Source organism: Dreissena polymorpha, chromosome 6, assembly GCF_020536995.1.
Source record: "Dreissena polymorpha isolate Duluth1 chromosome 6, UMN_Dpol_1.0, whole genome shotgun sequence".
NCBI lineage: Eukaryota > Metazoa > Mollusca > Bivalvia > Myida > Dreissenidae > Dreissena > Dreissena polymorpha.
The window spans coordinates 42,781,601-42,804,710 of record NC_068360.1 but is presented as its reverse complement, the minus strand read 5'-3'; the positions used below and the strand labels follow the sequence as shown (position 1 = coordinate 42,804,710).

The following is a 23,110-nucleotide window of genomic DNA, read 5'->3' as shown; positions in this document are numbered from 1 at the left end:
TACTAACATGTCGGTTGATAAAGTAACCATTCTGCTGTCATAAGTTAAATAGCTTATGATGGCAGGGATTTGAAATGAGCTTTGCTTGGAACAAGGTTGAGTACAAGAGTGTTAACAAGCCCGTCCACATAACCCAGTCAATTTGAGCTAATGACCTAGTTTATGACCCCCATGACCAAGTTTTACACTCAGCCGAGATATTGGGATATATGTTCCAGCAAAGTTCCATGGAGGCAAAAGTGTGTCATTGAGATCTAGAGTGGACAGAAGCTAATACGTTTACATACACGCTGGACATAATTAAGGCAACAACACAAGCGTTTCATGAGCATACTTTGCTCAGGTTATTTTATTTACTTTCAATTACAAATAAAACAAATTTTCTTAAATAAAACAAAACATACATGGAAAACAACTAAAATATAGGAATCAAAACAGTAATAAAGCACTTTCATTTAAAAATCTTTGGCTCCATTGTTAACAAAGTTATCTCCTATCTCTATATTTATTTGAAAAAATAAAACTAAATATAAAATTACTAAGAAATAATCCCCAATGATATTTACTGGTTCAAGAAAAGTTGCTGTATATAAATAATTTAGCAAAAAACCTACACTAATGCAATAAAAAATAAAGAAATATGATACATTATTTCAATCACTCTATTATGTATTTACAGTTGGTCAATTGAGATTATTTTGAATTTGTAAATAAAAGTTTCATGCAGCTTATCATTTTGTTTTCATATCTAGTTACAAGAACATAACAATAACACATAGAACTACTTACATAGCATGTACTGTGTTCACATACAAACACACAGTATGAACATGAAGAAAACAGCATAATCAAACATACCTGCACAAACTATTCCCACTGTACATACAGGAATCGAGCAAGATTCAAGAAGAACAAGCAAATTCGTAGAATTGATATCCCCCGCAACATATATTTTGTTCAAGGATGGGTGCAAATCGGACGGATGACGTACTACTATACAAAGGGCCATTACTCCATTATTAACAGATGTTGTACAATGCCATTTGGCGTGCATCATCGTCTTATCCATATATATACTCATACCAAGTTTCAATGAAATCCGCCAAAGCACTTCCAAGAGATGGCTCCGGACACAAAAGTGCCTATAGTAAAAAGCATTTTTTCAAGATACAAAGGGCTATAACTCCGTTATTAACAGATGTTGTGCAATGCCATTTGGCGTGCATCATCGTCTTATCCATATATATACTCATACCAAGTTTCAATGAAATCCGCCAAAGCACTTCCAAGATATGGCTCCGGACACAAAAGTGCCTATAGTAAAAAGCATTTTTTCAAGATACAAAGGGCTATAACTCCGTTATTAACAGATGGTGTAAAATGCCATTTGGCGTGCATCATCGTCTTATCCATATATATACTCATACCAAGTTTTAATGAAATCCGCCAAAGCACTTCCAAGATATTGCTCCGGACACAAGTGTTCCGGACGGACGGACAGACAACGCCAAAACAATATCCCTCCGCCTCTGGCGGGGGATAATTACATATCTCATGCTGGCTGTCTATAATTTCCTTGGGCATTTTCATTTTGCTTCTAAATGAAGTAACACAGACTAACCTCAAATAACTAAACATTTAATAAGATTCTCAATTACATGAACGCAGCTCGTGTGCATACTTTCACAAAGTTGTACAAAAGAAATATCACATGAAGTCATTCAAACGGACACGGGCAACATGTTATTGCTAGAACTATACCTTTAGCTCATTAATTACGTCTTTACCTGCACCATATGGTCTTGTCTCAAAAGATTGCCATTCATGCTAAGCAATTACAAGTACAAGTCGCTGTCACAGACCACAAAGGTTATGCTCCCTGAATGTGCTTTGTCTCTAATTTTGGCAATACACCTACAACAGTGGCTGAAAAATGGAACATGTGTAAGGCTCAGAGAACTTGCGCTTAACAACATGTAATAACATAGGAATCTTTAAAGGACAATAACTCAGACAAGAAGAACTAATTAATTCCCCTACATGCCACATTGACACTGAATATTTAACCCGTTGTTTTCACAAAGTAAGAGAAACTAATTTTATTTTATTTTAAAGAATAATTTATTATCGTGCAAGTGTGACCTTGACCTTGGAGATATCGGTGTTGGTCTTTCACCTGACATACTGTTCAATGATGGTGAACAAATGCACTGAGTCATTCACAAATCTCACAAGGAATGACATAGTTATGGCCCAGACAAGGTCCGTTTATGGCCATATATGACCTTTGAACTAAAAATGTGACCTTGACCTTGGTGATATGGACAGAATTTTTTCGCATCACACACCGTGTAATGATGGTGAACAAACCTGCCAGATGATTTAAAAATCTCACAACAAATGACATAGTTATGGCCCAGAAAAACTCGTCTATGGGCATATTGACCTTCCAACTCAAAGTGTGTCCGTGAACTTGGAGATATTGACATACTTCTTTTGCATGATGCACCGTCCCATAATGGTGCACAAATTAACCAAGTCATTTTAAAATATTACGATTAATGACAAAGTTATGGTCCGGACAAAGTTTTGGGACAGACAGACAAAGTGATTCCTATATAGCCCCCCCCCCACCAATGGTAGTGGGGGTAAAACAGATGAGATTTTTAAAAGTTTTTCCTTTCGCTTGCCATGGCAACAAGAGCCAGAGTTATTCATGGAATGCTTTTGTTTGAAAAACTTTAAAAGAGCTTCATGCAAGGAACATTCTTGCCAAGTTTAATTAATATTGGACCAGCTGGTAAGGAGGAGATGTCGTTTAAGTAAATAGGTTGACACAAGATACAGGACGACCAACAAAGACAGGTCACAATAGCTCATAAGTAACAATTTGTGAAAAAAAACTTTTAAACAATGAAAAAGATATCACAAAAATATGACAAAAACATGGGGTTACATACCATTAGGAACAAAACCAAATTACACGTCATTTTTATGATTTTGATTTGGGGAAATGGTCAAAATGTTAAATATGAGGAAAAGTTACCACTGAGGAGATAATATGGTTTTTAAAAGTAAATTTGAAGGTAAACAGCATAGTTTTTCTTGGGTAAAAGGGTCAATATACTTTGCTGCTGCAAAAGAAGGAAACAAGCCCAGACAACACTTAAATGAACATCACATTTACAATGTAAACAAGCAAAATGTATTGCATGTAAATAAGACATAATTAACAACATGCTAATAAGCAAATTCAAAGAATTGATATACTTTACACATTGTGTACACTACAATACAGTAAAATTTGTAAATGTTCATGGAAAAAAGGCTTATTTTCATGCTCAACCAACAATGAACCTATCATTAAAAAAACATTATTACAAAATTACATGAAGATTAGGCATCAAATTTGACCTCTAGTGTTCACATGGTTTTTCTTTTTTGACCTAGTGTTTGACATCTTAATGACCCAATTTCAAACCGAGTCCAGATATCATTGGGACTAATTATCTGACCAAGTTTCATTTAGATCCGACAAAAATGTAGACTCTAGCGTTCACATGGCATATATTGACGATGCACACAAAAAAAGGACTATATGCACAAAAAACAAAGGACTATCACATAAGCTCTACATAGGGGCTATAGTGCTCAGGAGAGGTAATAATGTTATGGGGACAAATGTGCTGACCAAGTTTCAAGATTGCAAAAAAAGGTTGGCCTCTTGAGGGTTCACAAAGTAAATGTTGATTACACCAATATAACTCACATACTACATTCAAAACATTTTTTACTACATACATATACACAACTAGAGCTTTGTCACAGACGTGACATATACCCCAAAATGCTGCAGTGACATTGAATATTTTGCACGCTGTCTTCACAAAACAAGAGAAGCTAATTTATGGCGATTTGGAAGAATGATTATGCCATTGTCTTTTATGGCCATTTTGACCTTTGAACTCTTGAATTCTTTTGCATGACATGCCGTCCAATGACTGTGAACAAAATTAATGTAGGGAGTCATTTTCAAATCTTACAATGAATGACATAGTTATGGCATGGACAAGCTCATTTATGGCCTTTTTTGAATTTTGAACTCCAAGAGTGACCTTGACATCGGAGATATCGACTTAATTCTTTTGCATGACACACTGTCCACTTATGGTGAACAAATGTACCAAGTCATTTTAAAATCTAATGATAAATGATATGGTTATGAACTTATGGTCCAGACAAACTTTCAGTTTAAAACGCAGTTAGTGACCTGTGACCTAGTTTTTGACCCGGCATGACCCATATTCAAACTTGACCTTGACAACATCTAGATACAACTTCTGACCAAGTTTGGTGAAGATCAGATGAAATTTTTGGGACAGACAGACCGACCGACTTGACCTTTGAATTCAAAGTGTAACCTTGACCTTGGAGACATCGACGTCCTTCTATTGCATGACACACCGTCCTATGATGGTGAACAAATGTACCAAGTGATTTTGAAATCTAATGATAAATGACATGGTTATGGTCCGGACAAACTTTCGGTTTAAAACGCAGTAAGTGACCCGTGACCTAGTTTTTGACCTGGCATGACCCATATTCAAACTTGACCTAGACATCATCTAGATACAACTTGTGACCAAGTTTGGTGAAGATTGGATGAAATTTTGTGACAGCCCGACTGACCGACAGAGTGACTCTTATATAGCCTCTATTACCAATGGTAATGGGGGTATAATTATATGTGAATGTCATTTTTTATTCTAAACCAAAGAATGTGTTACAAAATGCTAGATCAAACAAATTGAACAGTTCCTCTTGCAGTGGTAGTGGATTACTTTCATCTGGCAATGATAAATTCATTCTGTTTATGCAGGTATTTGCAGTGGGCAGGAAATTAGCACTTTCCATAAATTGAATGGAAGGCTGAAGAGCAAAGCCCAAGGCAGGTTCCTCCTCTGTACCAGTGGCAAACCTTAATATGCTCCCAAGATTTACAGCACCTCGTCTTCCACCTGAAGATATACATAATACTAAAATAATTTGGTAAATGTTAAACTGTTTATACACACTTACCACTCTGCAAGTGGCAATATTAAGGATATATCAACTGTTACAATCATGTGTGTGTGTGGGGGGGGGGGGATTTTGATGTGAAATAACTTTTTAGGAATGATTTATGAAATTTTAAATTTTCATAATAATACTTACCTTGAAAATTTAATGGAATAAGCTAACTTACTAAAAACATCCAACATGCTTTAACAGTATTTGAATGCTTGCTTTACAGAAATTATTCTATAATGTTTTGGGCAAAATTTTCGTTTAAAAGGTATGACATATAATGCATAAATATACTGTTGCACCAACAGACAGGGCAAAAACAATATGTCCCCCAGTATAGACTGGGGGAGGTTCAAGGTTTGATGAATCCGGAAGTCAACCAGTGAATAGTTTACACAGAAAATAATATGGCTGCCAAATAACATCACACACCAGTTTAAAATGCAGTTTAAGTATTGCCAGCAAATAAACACACCTTGCTGAACAATTAACAGGAGGGTATATATGGAGGCTTATAGTGGTACACAACTGAGACTATAAATAAAATGCACAAACAAGAGTAAAATAACAAAATAATCGTTTGAAGATCTTTGTAATATATATTACACAAGTAGTCATTTCGCTTGCAATTGGAGTGTTTAACTGCAATATAGCGATTGAAATACTAAGTACCAAATTATGCTCTCTGGTGATGACAATATCATTTAAGACAAGCATAGTTTGTACTAAAATATGCGTTGGACAAGACTACTTGGTTTCTAAAAGATGGACCTTTTTCAAATTAAACATAACCATTATGAACATTTGAACTCTTTAACTATGGTAATATACATGACCCTGCCTTTGTGAAGATGAACAAAATATCTTTTGACTGCTACTGTGCAATTGGGGGATAAATATAAACATTACCAAACACAGACAAGAGGATCAATTGACAATAGCCAGAGCTCCAGATAAGGATTTGTGAAATTAGTAACGGTACTGCCACTGACAGAAAGAAAAGGAGTAACGCTTAAAATCAATTAGTACCTGTACTACCATATCCAAAAATACAGGTAGTACTGTACTACCCGTGTTCTTGGATATTGAAGGGTGCATAACTGACTTTACAGAAACATTTGCAGCAATTATAATTAATATATGTAGTTCTTAAACAGTTACTGTATTAGGTTTTCCATTCTGAATTATGATGCAAACCCAACTTCACATTAAAACTCATGACTAATACTATTTCTTCATTTTTCTTGACAAGAAAACACAAGCCAACTAGTAAGCTAAGTAAATGAACACTTATTTCACTGTCTCATCCGTTTCCCATCGTGTTTTCTAACGTTTTAAGCCATCGATGCAATCAAATCGTTTAATATCGGGGCGACAATGTCTTTTTCTGGGTTTACAGATTTAATGTCAGGATGGTTAGACGACACCGTATGTAGTCATTATTTGACAACAAAGTGTTGTTCTGAACCGCTTTCGGTTAAGCCGGCATTCCATTGCGCGCAGACATATTGTTTTTGGCGGATTTACAAGTTACAGGAAATCACGCAACAGAATAGACAATAATATATGAACCCAGTCTACAACTTTTCGGTAATTTAAATTAACGAAAAAAGCCGTTAGGTTAGAGACCAACAAATCACGCCGCGCTGACGCAGACGAATCGGTACGGCCAGATTTTGTTCGTAAATGCGTAAATGGATATTAAAGTCGTAATTGTACGTCCAGTTTATAAAAATTAATGCGTAAATCTTCATGAAAAAAGGCGTTTTTACGGCTGTACGGCCCTTATCTGGAGCTCTGAATAGCGTTTGACAATCTTTTCCTTTACAAAAGTGGAGCTATTTAGACACAATTTAAGACTTTAGTGTATACAAAAAGGATGCATACCACAATTGAATGTATAAACACTGAATGGAACTTACTTGCAGCTTCACGCATGTATTTGATGAACAACGTGTATGTGGAATTCTCTCTCTGTCTTCTGTTTGACCCTTCAGCACTAAACTGTGGGTTCAATAGGTGTGTCAACATCTTCACCGTTAAAGGATTCGACTGTTGAGGTGTGAACAGGTGAATAACAGCTGGCAGTTCTTGAACAAGCTGAAAACGAAGGTTCAACAAAATCTTGCTGTTCAAAAACTTAAACTCAAACTGCAATTTCTATTGCAACTATACAGGATTTTAATGGATATACACATTCCAAAAACAAGATAGCCATAATATCCCTTAATCGCTCATGATAGAGTGATTGTTTTAAAATATAAACTTAATGTGCTCATAAGAATGGATTTGACTTTGTTATATTAAGATACATGAAATTAACTACATTCAATTTGTAGACCCAGAATCTGATAATGTCAAGAGTTATATATTCTGGTCATATTAGTCACATGGGTTCAAAACTTTGCCCTCTATTGTGTTAAAGATTTTGTAAAACAAGAAAGAAGGCAACTCAACTGATGGATATGATTTGCAATATTTAAATGCTGGACATTGGCCAAATGCTTTTGTATGCTATTGGTAAAAAAAGTTATACTGGTACATCATGATAATAATGTACAACTAGAGCTTTGTCACAGACCAGACGAATACCCCCATATGCCACACTGACACAGAATATTCCGCATGTTGTCTTCACAAAAAAAGAAAAGCTTATCCTACCAAGTTTCATGTTAACAGGTCAAACCAAACTCAAGTTATTGAGCGGAAACCATGATACGGATCAACTCTCTTTACTTAAGTCACAGTGACCTTGACCCCAAAAGCAGTCTGAGGCAAGGTCTCGTCATTAGCATCCTTTAAATCATGTTTCATTACGGTATCTAATATGAAATAGAAATTTTTGATCGGAAACCATTTTTCTATTGTTAGCCACGGTGACCTTGACCTTAATCTGATGCAGGGCTTTTTTCCAGCTGATTTTATAGCCGTTATTTGGTCATATTTCCAATGGCAAAACATATCCCAAATCGAGTAAAAAAATCCCAATGGATAGCCTCAGTTTTAAAAATTCAAAAATAATGAAATTTTTCAGTGCAGAAAAGGACTGGTAGGTTGAAATCACCATTTTAGTGATTGGTTTCAGCTCATGTCGTTCTATTTTATGATAAGTTACCAACATTTTCATAATTTTTTAATACTACTTATATTTTCCCAATTTGTGGTCAAAAGATGCTTAAATTACTAATTTCAAGGGTATAAGTCATGTTCATAACAAAGTCATGAATGAAGATATATTATTTCGGTTATAAAATAAATGGTATTGTCATGTATATGGGTTTGGTTAAGACATTTAAGTGGTAGTCTGCAAAACCACACATTGGGCTTATAAAAATGGAGAAAAAAACAACAACCCACCTATACTTATTTTAAGGGCCATACAATTAACTTTAAACAAGCTTACAGTTAGTATTGCACGCAATACATGTCCCCTACCATCACCTACCTGCATTACTTGAAGTTTAGCTGTGTTTATACGGCAGCATCTGCTAGATTTACAATGTTATTTGTGCATTTACAGTAACAGCATGCACGATAGTTGAAGAATGTGAATTTAATGTATGTTAATTGAAACCAAATTTCTATTTTTAGTAACAGTGACCTAGATATTTGACCCTTTGACCCCATATGCAATCCCACACCAGATCTTCCCCTAAGCTACCTACAGACCAACTTTCAAACAAATCCATCAGCCCTAAGTGAAGTTATCATCCGGAAACCACCTCGGATAGACACACGGACAGACAGACTGACATCGACAGACACTATAGTCCCCTCTGGAAACAGGCAGGGGACTAATAAGCATGTTTTGTATACCGTAATAACTGTTGGTTCATCCGCTGTACATTGGTTTAACTGCTCTAATCAGAACTTCTATTTGCAACATTCAACATTATTTACCTGAACAAGACCAAGACTGTCAAGACCTTTTCTTAGGTCCTGGATGTACTTGTCTACAGGCAGCACTTGATTGAATACTTTCTCCACTAGCTCTGCTCACATAATTCTAGGTAATCTTCCGTTTTGAAGAGTGCTCAGAGCTGGAATGTTAAATGTACCTCAAAATATTTATATATTTTTGTACATGTCTCATTGGGAAATCAACTCCTCACCCAAGAAAAGTTTTTCACATTAGACTATGTAAATGACCAACTGAAAGCAAAATAGTTGATTTCCCCTCTAAACGGGAATCCTCACTTAACCTGAATTTCCTCTTGGTCCCAGGGCAATTTCATGGCAAGGGCATAAAAATGCAATAAAATATTATTAAAGTTAAAAGTTAGAAGGTTTTATGATATCTAAAAATAACAAGCTGTAAACACCTTAAAGGGACCATCAACTACGAATGATGAAAAAAGAAAAGTTCTAAAATAGAGTTCTAAGTTCTATGTTATATACCAGTCCTGGTATTTTAATCAAAATAAACTAATATAAATTGTACAAAAATACGTTATTTTATAACTTTTCTTTTTTCGTCATTCGTGGTTGACGGTCCCTTTAAAACTGAGAATAAATTACCTTGCTGAAATGTGATATACTATCATAAATTTTCAGAATAAACAATTTGAGATGCTCATTAAAGTTACATTATACTGCAGTGGCCTGTTTTTGAACAAGGATTTACAAATAAAAGCAAAACAGCACCACTTTGGCAATTATTTTAAATCACTATGGGGGAAATTTGTTTCTGAAATGGGAGAACGTCATTATATACATTTTCACTGTGCTTATGGGGCTGAATTTTTGCCTCATATATCAGAGTTCAAGAACCCTGTATGTACAACTGGGATAATGTATTTTTCAAAGCCTGAATGACTTGGACTTTGCCTTTGGAACACTAAGTACAGGCCACTATATGGCACTTTGTCCCAGTCAAATAAGCTTAATTTAATAAATTTACCCAATATTCTGCCAACAGCTTCATAGTCATCTGACCACTCTCTCACTGGCTCGAAGTATTCTTCCTTAATGCAATGCAGGACAAGAGAGAAGAATTCCTTTCTTGGACCTCCAAAATCAGCAGCACACTGCAAAATTAAATGACAGGTACAACCCACTAGATTTGTTACAGACACTAATGTTCGCATTTTTTTTACCAAAATGGTGAATCACCGCATGTTAAAATTGGGTCTTGCACATATACAGTTTTTCCTTATGACACATGTCCAGTTTCAAGTCAATTACTTACACAATTTATGAGTAGTTTGATCCACCTGTTGGAGCAGTCAGAGAGAGATGAACAAACCCACAGCCGACCAACCAACAAAATGACAACTACATACTCCCTTGCAAACTTCGTTTGCTGGGGTGTAAAAGATTACGTTATTCCCATAGCATGGCTAGGCAAGAACCCGCTGACACTAAAACAAGGAAATTCAATGCCCCAAAATTTCCAAACCTCTTTGCAACATTATTTCTATATTTTTCAAAGTTTGAAAAATCATATTTATGAAAAATGTAATATAGTGAAACACAATAATCACAAACAGGGAATTATTTTCAGTGAAGTAGACTTGGAATTGGAAAATCGTATGGTCATTTGGGTATGTGGATTTTTTTCTACACTTTATATGTATTTACCTCTCCATAGAACTGAACTTCAAGGCATTTCCTCATGTCGCTTATTGCCCTTATTTCCTCAATTGCTGTTTTCAGTAGATCGCCTCTGTCTACCAAAATGAAATTGGTTTCACCATAAATGCCCGTAGATGATGTCTCTTCTGTTAGTTCTAATGGTCTCCCAGTGACAATCTCTTTTTGAAAGATCTTTAGCACATGAATAGGATCAGACACATCATTGGATTTACAAAATGTAGTACACTTTTTAACAATTGTACTTAAATAATCTCCATTATGCTGGTCCTCACTGCCCGGGAGTACATTGTCCAGGGTCACCATGGAAGTTATGCTGGCAATCTCTGGTAAATCATGGAATTCCATGGAAAACCCCTGAAATTGAAACAACTGTGGTGAGGGGTGTATAGTGTGGGGGTCTGGGCATTTATTGCATTATCTTCCAAAAATAAGAAAAGAGGGCCTGAAAGGCCCAAAGTCGCTCACCTGAGATAACAAGATATTTTTGGGACAAATCTTCTGACCAAGTTTCACAAAGATCGGAAAATAAATGTGGCCTCTAGAGTGTTAACAAGGTTTTACTATAGCCATATAAGGAAAAATGCCCCGCCCCCTGGCAGCCATGTTTTTCAACCAACCGGCATCATTTTTGAACTAATCCAAGATATTATCGGGATGAATCTCCTGACCAAGTTTCATGAAGATCGGACAGTAATGTGGCCTCTAGAGTGTTTACAAGATTTTACTATAGCCATATAAGGAAAAATGCCCCGCCCCTTGGAAGCCATTTTTTTCAAGCAAACATAATTATTTTCGAACTCATCCAAGATTTATTGAGACACATCTTCTGACCAAATTTCATGAAGATTGGACATTAAATGTGGCCTCTAGAGTGTTAACAAGGTTTTACTATAGCCATATATACCCATATAAGGAAAAATGCCCCGCCCCTGGTGGCCATGTTTTTTAAGCAACCAAAACCATTTTCGATTTTCGAACTCATCCAAGATATCATTGGGACAAATATTCTGACCAAGTTTCATGATGATCGGAAAATAAATGTGACCTCTAGAGTGTTAACAAGGTTTTACTATAGCCATATAAGGAAAATAGCCCAGCCCCTGTGGTGGCCATGTTTTTCAACCAACCGGCATCATTTTTAAACTCGTCCAAGATATTATTGGGATGAATATTCTGACCGAGTTTCATGAAGATCGGACTATAAATGTGGCCTCTAGAGTGTTAACAGGATTTTACTATAGCCTTATATAGCCATATAAGGAAAAATGCCCCGCCCCTTGGCGGCCATGTTATTCAAGCAAACGTAACCATTTTCGAACTCACCCAAGATATCATTAAGACAAATTACCTGACCATATTTCATCAAGATTGGACAATAAATGTGGCCTCTAGAGTGTTAACAAGGTTTTACTATAGCCATATAAGGAAAAATGCCCCGCCCCCTGGCGGCCATGTTTTTCAACCAACCGGCATCATTTTCGAACTCGTCCAAGATATTACTGGGATGAATCTTCTGACCAAGTTTCATTAAGATTGGACAATAAATGTGGCCTCTAGAGTGTTAACAAGATTTTACTATAGCCATATATAGCCGTATAAGGAAAAATGCCCCGCCCCTTGGCAGACAGATAAAACCTCAATACAAACAAGCAAATTCGTTGAATTGATATCCCCGGCCAATATGCTTCTGGACACAAAAGTGTTCTGGACGGATGGAGAACAACCTTTGACCTCAATGTGTGACCTTGACCTTAGCCCCTAGGATTATGGGTGTTGAATGTGAAGCACCCCCAGATGATTGAGAACATCTATGGCAAGTTTCATGGCTCTGGCTCATGTGTTAATGGAGATAAAGCTCTAAGCTTATATTAAAAAGCATTTTTTCACGATACAAAGGGCCATAACTCCGTTATTAACAGATGGTGTACAATGCCATTTGGCGTGCGTCATCCTCTTATCCATATATATATACTCATACAAAGTTTCAATGAAATCCGCCAAAGCACTTCAAAGATATGGCTCCGGACGGACGGACGGACAGAAAGAAGGACAGACAACACCAAAACAATATCCCTCCGCCTATGGAGGGGATAATAACTCATGACTGCATGCTTTAACAGGACAATACGAGATGTGCCCCTTACATTACAATACATGACATCCCCTTTTCTTTTTTCTTTTTTAATTATGATTCGTGCGTGATACATCAACTACTGTATTGTTACATAAGTGAAAAGGTATATGAAAGAAAGAAATTAACATAACCTGTCGTAACACATTATATATTACATCTCTCTTCATAAAATCATAATGGGACTGTGTCTTTTAAAGGGGCCTTTTCACGTTTGGGTAATTTACAAAATTGAAAAAAGTTGTTTCAGATTCGCAAATTTTCGTTTTAGTTATGATATTTGTGCGGAAACAGTAATAATGAACATGTACCATGCTCTAAAATAGCCATTATATGCATCTGTTGACTATTTAAAAGCCCGAAAATTATCAAGCGTTGCAACGCAAAACAAATTTATAATTTGGAGAGTTCTGTTGTTGTCGTTATATTTTGTGAAACTTAACAAGGATTGCTTATATAAAGTATAAAATACATCTGGCATTGTATCCAGAACAGGGGCGTAGCTAGCATTTTTTAGCTGTAGGCCCGGATATAATACATAAAAACGGGGGGTCCGGATGTCCTCCCCTGGACAATTTTTAAATCCTATAACGCCTGTGGTGAGATTTGAAGCTTATCTAGACAAATAATAAGATATTTGCCGAAAATATAAGACTTTTGCCTGTTTTTCTTTGATATTTTACTGTTTATCTCGATGTTAGTGAACTAAATTTTACTGTATTATCTTCATACCAGAGAACTAAATTTTAAAACAATATGGAACAGAGAAACATTTAAAAGTGTTACACCACACTTATTCACAAGTCAAACCATGGGAATTCTTTCCAATAATACTGGCTGCATGTCTATAACGGCACCGTAACGTGTTGAGTGTTAAACTAACTTATAGTTCATCTATTACACTAATTATTCTAACAAGTGCATCAATTACAAGAAATCAATATTTCTACACTTAACCGAGGCAAATGTGTTGATGATTTCATTGATCGAAACATCCGTTTCTCTGTGATTAAATTTCCGCGGTCATTTACATCATTCGGAATGTGTCAGAATTGATTGTCTTAGGATAATGTCAACATGAAATGCAGATTTCTAACCCCTCACCCACCTCAGGGTCAACATTTTAATGTTTAAAAAAAATGTAGGCCCAGGCCTGCTTTGCCTAAAAGCAGCTTTATATCCAATGTTTACATTTATCGATACAAAGCATTTAATGACAAACTTCAAAACATGCCAAAATCTGTGAAAAGGCCCCTTTAAACCTCAGAGTTTTAAATGGTTATTGAAAATAGAACATTCCATATGAACAAAATTCAATTTAATTAATATAGAACTTCTTTTTAATTAAATAGTGAATTGAAGTTCATTAAATCAAAATATTAAACAACATGTACGACAAAAGTTATTCACTAAAATAAATGTTCCCTATAAAGTTTCCATAAAATTGTCGCTGTTATCTCAGATTCAGGTTATGTTCAGGACAAAATATTTTTCTAACAAATGCCAGATATACTCATCTCAGGTTTCAGCTAGGAAATGATGGCAAACTGTGTTCACAACAAAAACAAGCTAGAAAGTAGATACACCTAAAATCAAAGCGCTGAAGGCACTGATATTGTTGGCTATTGCATAATCTTAGACGCAACTCAGTTTTCAAAATTATGTTATAGCTTTTTATATGTCAAGTTTGAAATGAACACAACCCATTCAAATTTATAAAGAGTTTGTCTTAAAGCACAGGTTGAGATGTGTTTTTTTTCTTCAAATAATTAATAAGAAAGATAATTTAAGCTTCATTTTGGAAAAACAGGGCTTAATGCATATGCATTCATTGTCATCCCAGTACCACAGACTCTCTTTAAACGAAAATCAACATAAAATCAGAGGGTGTCGTCCTTGATTGGCTTGTGCGCATTGCACAGGCAAATCAGTGTGCACAGGCTAATCTTATTTGACATGCATTAAGCCCTGTTTTCCCTAAAAGCACCAAATATGTACAGATTTTGAATGTATTTGAAGTTTGAAAGCAAAAGCCTTGATACTTTAGAAGTAAAGTGGATCTTAACACAAAATTTAACCAAATATTCAAAGTTACTAAGTCAAAAAGAGCCATAATTCTGTCAAAATGCCAACCAGAGTTATGCAACTTGTCCTGTACAGTCCCCTTATGGTAATTAGTGTTGCAAGTCTGAAAGCAATAGCTATGATACTTTAGGAGTAAAGTGGATCAAAACACAAAACTTAACAAAATTTCCAATTTTTTAAGTATGAAGTGGCCATAATTCTGTCAAAATGCCAGTTAGAGTTACATAACTTTGCCTGCACAGTCCCCTTATGATAGTTAGTAAGTGTTGCAAGTTTATGAGAAGTGCTAACAAGGTTCCAGGAACATCCATCCAGACAGATCTCTGGACAGCACAAAAAAAAATGTCCCCCCCCCCCCCACCAATATGGGGGGGGAAACATAATTTGTGCAACTTTATTTATTGGTGTTAGTGCAAGTTATTGACACGACACGAAACCATTGCAATTTTTTGCACATTCACACACACAAACACACGGACAGGGTAAACACTATATGCCTGTAGCCATTTCATGGTGGGGGCATAACAACAAAACATTGCTACTAATCCAAAATAACATAATTATTTATGCATTAGTTGGACATAAAAATGTTTATTTTTTTTATTTTTTATTTTTTCTTGTCATAATTTGAACCATTGATTTTAAATATACATGTACCTTTAAAAACGTGTAACAATTAAATAAACATATTGTATTTATTTAAAACTTGACACACTGTGCACAGAAAACTGACAAACGCAGATAATCTGCATAACAGTGATTTTAAACAATCTAAAATATGATTGGGAGAAAAACTGCCGCAACACCCCTTAAAACAAAAACTGCCGCAACACTCCTTAAAACAAAAACTGCCCACAGACAGGGAGCAATGACTTCCAACTGACTGTCTCCATTAAAATATAAAGAGAACTGACGAAGCCCCTGGTGGCTATTTTGTTTTATAGAACAAAATTTCTCTGACCAAGTTCAATAAGTATTTTAATAATTAAATCTGTGTACAGTCTGGTTTTGATTATAACATTTTTATAAGGCGAGCAAATACATGCAAGTGTATTCACTTATAAATACCGTAAACAAAGTGCACGTACCTGTTGATGAATTATCTCTGAAGCACTTTCAGGAAGTTCTTCATCTGAATTTCCCTGTGAAGTTTACAGGTACGTTCCTGTATGGTCCAGATTTGTGGCTATACAGGACTCAACATGGTTACGTATCTGACCTAAAGAAACGTCCTGTTTGCATATGTCACACTTTGTCATTAACTCTGTTTCTTCATCTTCTGTTACTACCTCAACCGTCAAACACTTTTGAATGGGTCTAATATAAAATTTACCTTGAGGTCCTACAACACTTTTCAATGTTTTAACATCCCATTTACAATCAAGTTTTTTCAATTCTCTGCACGAACTGTTACAATGTAATAGCTCAAAGCCCCCACACTGTTCAAGTTTTGTAAACGCTATAATAAGAGTGTCGTGAACACTTTGTTCTTTTGCATCTCCTTCAAAAGTTACTTTTTTCAAACCCAAACCTGCCTTGTATAAGCATTCTTTTTCAGCACTGTTAGGTACCTTATTTTGATGATTGTTTGAAAGGCACATAAAATTAGCAGTCCAAGTTCGTGGACGTTTTCTTTTGCCTACAGAAGTACTGGTACTAGGCTGCCTGCACCTACTTGGCATAAATAAAGAGTTCCTTTCTCTTAATGTAGCGTCTGAAAAAAAAAGCCAAGGTTATCTTTCTTACACATTATTAACTGCATTCTGAAACAGAGATGAATATTATTTTGCTGTTCACACAATATATTAATTTCAAATATCTAGAGCACTACAACATATGACAATGTGCGCTGCAGCACTGAGATATTCATTGTGTTAGCCAAATGAAAAACACACACAAATGAGCAGTTGTGCAGAGAAGCTCTACAGGCCTTTTTCTAGAGATTCTGTGGGTCAGAATATCTTACTGATTCCCAATGCAAAATATGACTCAATATGTTTTCCTAATTTGTAGGCAATTTTCCAAATTATATAATAAAAGCCAAAATAATATGTAAAAAAAAATATCTTATAACAAGACGGCCATGATGGCCCTTTATTGTTCACCTGAGGATTGAGTCAACATATTTTTGTCAATATTATAATATTTTTGTCAATATTAACATGTGCCATATTATTTCAATATGGCACATGTATGTTCTGAACAAATTTTATTAAGATTGGGTCAAACATGTTGCCTCTAGGGTAAAAACAATCTTTCCTAAGATTTGACCTAGTGACCTAGTTTTTAACCCTGGATGACCCATTTTCAAACTCATTTGAAACTTCAATGAGAATCACATTCTTACCAAGTTTCATAAAGATTAGGTAAAAAATGTCACTTCTAGGGTGTCAAAAAGCTTTTCTAAGATTTGACCAGTCCTAGTGACCTAGTTTTGGACCGCAGGTGATTTTTTTTTCAAACTCGTCTTTAAAGTCTGCAAATTCATATAACAACCCGGAATCCTCATGGACGAGATTTCTTAATAAAAGATTTCATTCGGAACTCGCGCACTGTTGTTTTTTTCCGATTTCTAAGCGCGCATGGTCTTGTGCAAATAATTTTCTTCTATTTTTTTAGATGACATTTAAGGTAAAACATCGCAATAGGGCTATATACATTGACATATAAATAACCAACTTATATGAATCAATATATTAGTTCTAGTACTACGAATGGACTGAGGATATTTATGTTTTTGTTGTTTGGTACTTGTCTTTATTATTACCAATACATGTGAATAGTTTAATATATATACGATAAAGTAAATGTCTTTGTATTTCCGTTGACAAACTTCCATTAAAAATGTATGCCCAGGCCTACACACAATTGTATAATAATGCAATGACATAATTACGTCACCAAACCTGTTAATATGTTTCAAATTTGACCCCAGGGGCATAATTTGAACAAACTAAGAAGAGAACTATTACATGTCACTACATACCAAATTTGGTAGCCCTATGCCATACGGTTATGGACAAAAAGATTTTTAAAGTTTTCCCACAATAGGCCTTATATAAGCATATGTTCAATTTTGTGACCCTCGGGACAGGGTCAATTTGACCCCAGGGGCATAATTTGAACAAACTTGGTAGAGGACTATAAGATGTCACTACATACCAAATTTGGTAGCCCTAGGCCCAATGTTTATGGACAAGTAGATTTTAAAGTTTTCAAAAAATAAGACCTTTATAAGCTTATATTCAATTTTGTGACCCCCGGGGCAGTTTCAAATTTGACCCCAGGGGCATAGTTTGAACAAACTAAGAAGAGAACTATTACATGTCACTACATACCAAATTTGGTAGCCCTATGCCATACAGTTATGGACAGAAAGATTTTTAAAGTTTTCACAAAATAGGCCTTATATAAGCATATGTTCAATTTTGTGACCCTCGGGGCAGGGTCAAACTTGACCCCAGGGACATAATTTGAAAAAACTTTGTAGAGGACTATAAGATGTCACTACATACCAAATTTGGTAGCCCTATGCCCAATGGTTATGGACAGGAATTTGTAAAGTTTTCACAAAATAGACCCTATATAAGCATATGTTCAATTTTGTGACCCCCGGGGCAGGGTCAAATTTGACCCCAGGGGCATAATTTGAAGAAATTTGGTAGAGGACTATAAGATGTCTCTACATACCAAATTTATTAGCCCTAGGCCCAATGGCTATGGACGAAAATTTTGAAAGTTTTCACAAAATAGGCCTTATATAAGCATATGTTCAATTTTGTGACCCCCGGGGCAGGGTCAAATTTGACCCCAGGGGCATAATTTGAAGAAATTTGGTAGAGGATTATTAGATGTCTCTACATACCAAATTTAATAGCCCTAGGCCCAATGGTTATGGACTGGAAGATTTTGAAAGTTTTCACAAAATAGGCCTTATATAAGCATATGTTCAATTTTGTGACCCCCGGGGCCGGGTCAAATTTGACCCCAGGGGCATAATTTGAAGAAATTTGGTAGAGGACTATTAGATGTCTCTACATACCAAATTTGATAGCCCTAGGCTAAATGGTTATGGACGATAAGATTTTGAAAGTTTTCACACAATAGGCCTTATATAAGCATATGTTCAATTTTGTGACCCCCGGGGCAGGGTCAAATTTGACCCCAGGGGCATAATTTGAAGAAATTTGGTAGAGGACTATTAGATGTCTCTACATACCAAATTTGATAGCCCTAGGCTAAATGGTTATGGACGATAAGATTTTGAAAGTTTTCACACAATAGGCCTTATATAAGCATATGTTCAATTTTGTGACCCCCGGGGCAGGGTCAAATTTGACCCCAGGGGCATAATTTGAAGAAATTTGGTAGAGGACTATAAGATGTCTCTACATACCAAATTTGATAGCCCTAGGCCCAATGGTTATGGACGAATGATTTTGAAAGTTTTCACAAAATAGGCCTTATATAAGCATATGTTCAATTTTGTGACCCCCGGGGCAAATGTAAACAACATGACTAAAGGGTTCCAGTATAAAACAAGAATGAAATTAAAGAATTAAAAAATAGTTTAAAAAAAGAGTAAACCCCACCTGGGATCGAACCACTACCAATTGTATTATGAACGAACTCGGTCATTTCTGATGATAATGATAACAAAAATATTGAGTTGTGATAATAGCATCATCGGTGTTGCTATAAATATATCCTCGGTTAAATAAACTGCCGCCACACCCCTTAAATAAGACGGGACAATCACAGGTGCATGTTACTTGATACAAAGCTCAAGTGTATTTCTACGTATTATTTAAAATAATGCTTTTTTATGTTGTCCATTAATCAACATAGCATTTATATCCATATGAATCCCCAGATTCATGCACTGTATTATTTTAAACTAAACTCCAGAATGCTGAACACTTTCTCATTTAACAATTACTATTCATGCAATTAAATTTGATACTCAGATGAATTCGTGATACAGGTATTCATGAAATGTGTTAACTGTTTGATTTCAGTAGCCAATAAATCCCACACCTAAGCTGCCTGTCCCCAGTATTGGGAATACAACCAAAGTGTGATTTTCAAATGTCAACCCTTAGCATATGCTAGATGTATCCATCACTTGTATACTTGATATACTTATAGACACAATAAAAGCATGCAGTTATATGTTTAATGGTAAACCGGGTGTATAAACAGTGCACATTAATCGGGCAGAAATTATTTCTGTCTGAAGACGGGCATGACTGGTACAAACACCGAATAAAGCGTACATACATTTAGCCATAAGTGATTCCGTCACCTGACATAACTGCTATATATGAAAACAGTTCAAAGCGTGCATTTGTATTATCCGTCAAAGAGTTTTATCAATATACAATCAGGAAAAAGAGGGCAGTTATACATAACCTTTGTACGTAATCTTATGTAACGTTTTTTTTTAAGTATTTGTTACAAATTTGCAATTCACGTACGTAAACAAATACTTCAGATGATTTTATGCGGCCTGAAACATGCTATTTGACAGGTTCTTTACTGTTGAAGTCGAAAATTTGTTTAAAACAAAACAAATTATTTTTACAGAAAACACTTAGATTTTTAAAAGAAGGCGGGAAATTATCTGCATTTGCTCCAGACACGAGTGAATAACTCACAACAGTGGTGTGAAAAACTGAACAATTCTTCGTTACTTAACCAGTGCGTAAGTCTTAATGTGCGTGATGCTTTGAGTCACAACATATGTTTTATTCTAACGTTCCAAATTCACTAAAAGTATAATAAAGAAGATTAATCTTTGCATAAATAAGAGTGTGCGAGATATTACACGTCTAATATTCTGGCCCTCAGAATATCATAAGAAGGTGACATCCGTAACGTCAATCGTTATTAACATCCTTTCTATACATAACCTTTCTAACTTAGAGTGTCACTAAATTTGTGTGACTTCGTTTGACTTTCACTTTAAATGTAAACTGCGTTATTATATTAAACCCACCGGTACACCCGGTACATGCAGTATATTTCGTGTTAAGAGATACGTTAAATTTAACATGCGGTAGAACCGTCGAGTTTCTTTTACACTAAGAGTCAAACGCTAAAGTATTCTTAAAAACAACACGCATTTTACGAATGGTCATATTATCGAACGTGATTACCAATCCATGAAATGGACGGATTAAAACAGTGAACGCAATCAGCGGATAACAAAAATGGCGAATATAATATATAAAACTTGATTTTTAGATGGTCGCTTTAGCGACCGTCTAAAGTGCTTGATGTGAAATTCAGGTCGATACGGCCTAGGTATGATTAACCCAATATCCGCTTGCGTATCCGCGCAAGAAAGAGTTGTATAATTTATGCAAGAGGTTTGAGTTCTCCAATTATGTGTATTCACAAATGGAAACATTATATTAATATCGTGTTACATTCAATATTTTCGAACGGTGTTTTATAGAAAAGAATCAATAAACAATGATCGTATTGTACGTGTCGCGGAGGAGATTGTTTATGAATGATTAAAATAGTCCACTTTCTGCTGCGTCTGCGTGACGTAGTATTTTCGCTCAGCTCATTCATAACTCTGCGGCTGGCGATAAACAAAGGGGAGTCCGGGTGAGAATTACGCACTAGTATAAGGTTACGCTTGTTTATATTCACAGGTCTCAATTTATAATACGTTGACCACGAGTTCAACAATTATTAAAGGGATACGATAGACAACATAAAAAATGAAATGTTTCATTATCGCTAAAACTGTTAAAAAAACATTTAAATATAAAAGTTAGCAATTTACTTTTCTAAATAATTAAATACAATTAAACAAAAGTTTAACTATTGTGTTGTGTTTTTCACTTGTAAGCTGCATATTCACCACATGAAATGTGTGTTAGCATTGTCAAACCACACATTAGTGTGAGTAAATAAAAAATATACTACGGGAGAGCACTTCATATGTGTCCTCATATGCCTTGTTATGAGTATCTTTCTTCACTATCGAAATATATCGTATGTTCATATTTGATTTAAACGTTTCTTACGACACATTTAAATCACACGTCAATAGCGACGTCATGCGAAAATGGGTCTTATGCGTTTCGACAAGCGTTTGTTAAACCCAACATGTGCTTTTGCGCAGTCAGGCCATAGGCGATGCTGTTCGCTTTAAAATCACTCAATATGTTATGTTTCTCCTTACCAGAAGGAGGGATAGCTGAGTGGACTATTTATATGATGGGCGCATATGGAATAAGACCCATTTTTGCATGACGAGGGTCATTACAAATCTCATTGCGAATTGAAAATGCCACATTTAAGAACAATGCTTTTTGATACAAAATTGAATTCAAAATAGCAAACTTGTTAATAATGGCAGCCTCTCCACACATTAAGGAATGATATCCAGACGTGCTGACCAAGTACGGCAAACATTGTGGTATGTTAATTAAACGATTTTCTCTTATCGTGACACTATACTATTTCGCTAATGATTGTTTTCTCATCTTGGAGGCGAAAGTGAAATTCTGCGAGATGGATTGTAACGCGTAATTGTAACAGGGCCACAATTTGTGTCGTTTGAGCATACAGAGAGAAGTCCGGAATTCCTTACACTGAACAGTGCTACATCCTTTGAATTGAGCACATACGCAGTGATGTAGCAAAAATTCAGAGGTTGCATCTCGAATCAGCTTATTAAATATTCGAAAATATTCATGCGTGTCTGTTGGCGTTATGTAAAAGTCACTAAGATGAAAACTGAAACAGCTACGCCTAAAAGCGCATTAGTCCTCTATACCTATGTTTATGTTAGCGTTGTTGACACCGTGTGAACTGCTCGGGTAACAAGTAAAGCATAAACAGCAATGTTTATATACTTTCATTCCTCCATATACAAGATACGAAGATTATTGTATATTTTGAATTTGTATATGGTGTCAAAAAATCAAAAGTTTTGTACACGGAACTTTCATTATGAATTTATATTCTTGGTGAGATAGTCATTTGATATTAGAAAAATATTCCTTTAATATGATGGTGACTGCAAATTTTCTTTATATTAAGTTCTCATAACCATTTTCATCATACTTTCTATGCTTTCAGAACTTCCAAAAAAGCATGTTGTTTTTATTTTGTCTTAGTTATTTCTATGAAATAATAAGGATGATAAAAAGTGCACACAAAATTCGACCCGTGCGCTACGACACACACTTTATAAATTTGAGTGGCGTG

The 23,110-nt window shown here is 35.5% G+C and overlaps 1 protein-coding gene across 1 annotated transcript; it reads right to left on the bottom strand.

Moving 5' to 3' along the window:
* Positions 1–4,386: 4,386 nt before the first annotated feature.
* On the bottom strand, positions 4,387–16,263 carry LOC127834440 (uncharacterized). The gene is made up of 5 exons (XM_052360282.1): positions 15,967–16,263; positions 10,648–11,016; positions 9,968–10,094; positions 6,990–7,167; positions 4,387–5,018 (listed from the first exon to the last, which is right to left on the bottom strand). The coding sequence occupies exons 2-4, from the start codon at positions 11,005–11,007 to the stop codon at positions 7,067–7,069; spliced, it is 588 nt and encodes a 195-aa protein (XP_052216242.1). The 5' UTR covers positions 11,008–11,016; positions 15,967–16,263; the 3' UTR covers positions 4,387–5,018; positions 6,990–7,066.
* Positions 16,264–23,110: the final 6,847 nt, after the last annotated feature.

Coding starts and splice junctions, on each gene's coding strand:
- LOC127834440 (XM_052360282.1), bottom strand. CDS start 11,007: ATGGAATTCCATGATTTACCAGAGATTGCCAGCATAACTTCCATGGTG. Junction 10,095..10,647: donor AAGTTCAGTTCTATGGAGAG/GTAAATACATAT, acceptor TTAATTTTGCAG/TGTGCTGCTGATTTTGGAGG. Junction 7,168..9,967: donor AGCTGTTGGCAGAATATTGG/GTAAATTTATTA, acceptor CTTCGTTTTCAG/CTTGTTCAAGAACTGCCAGC.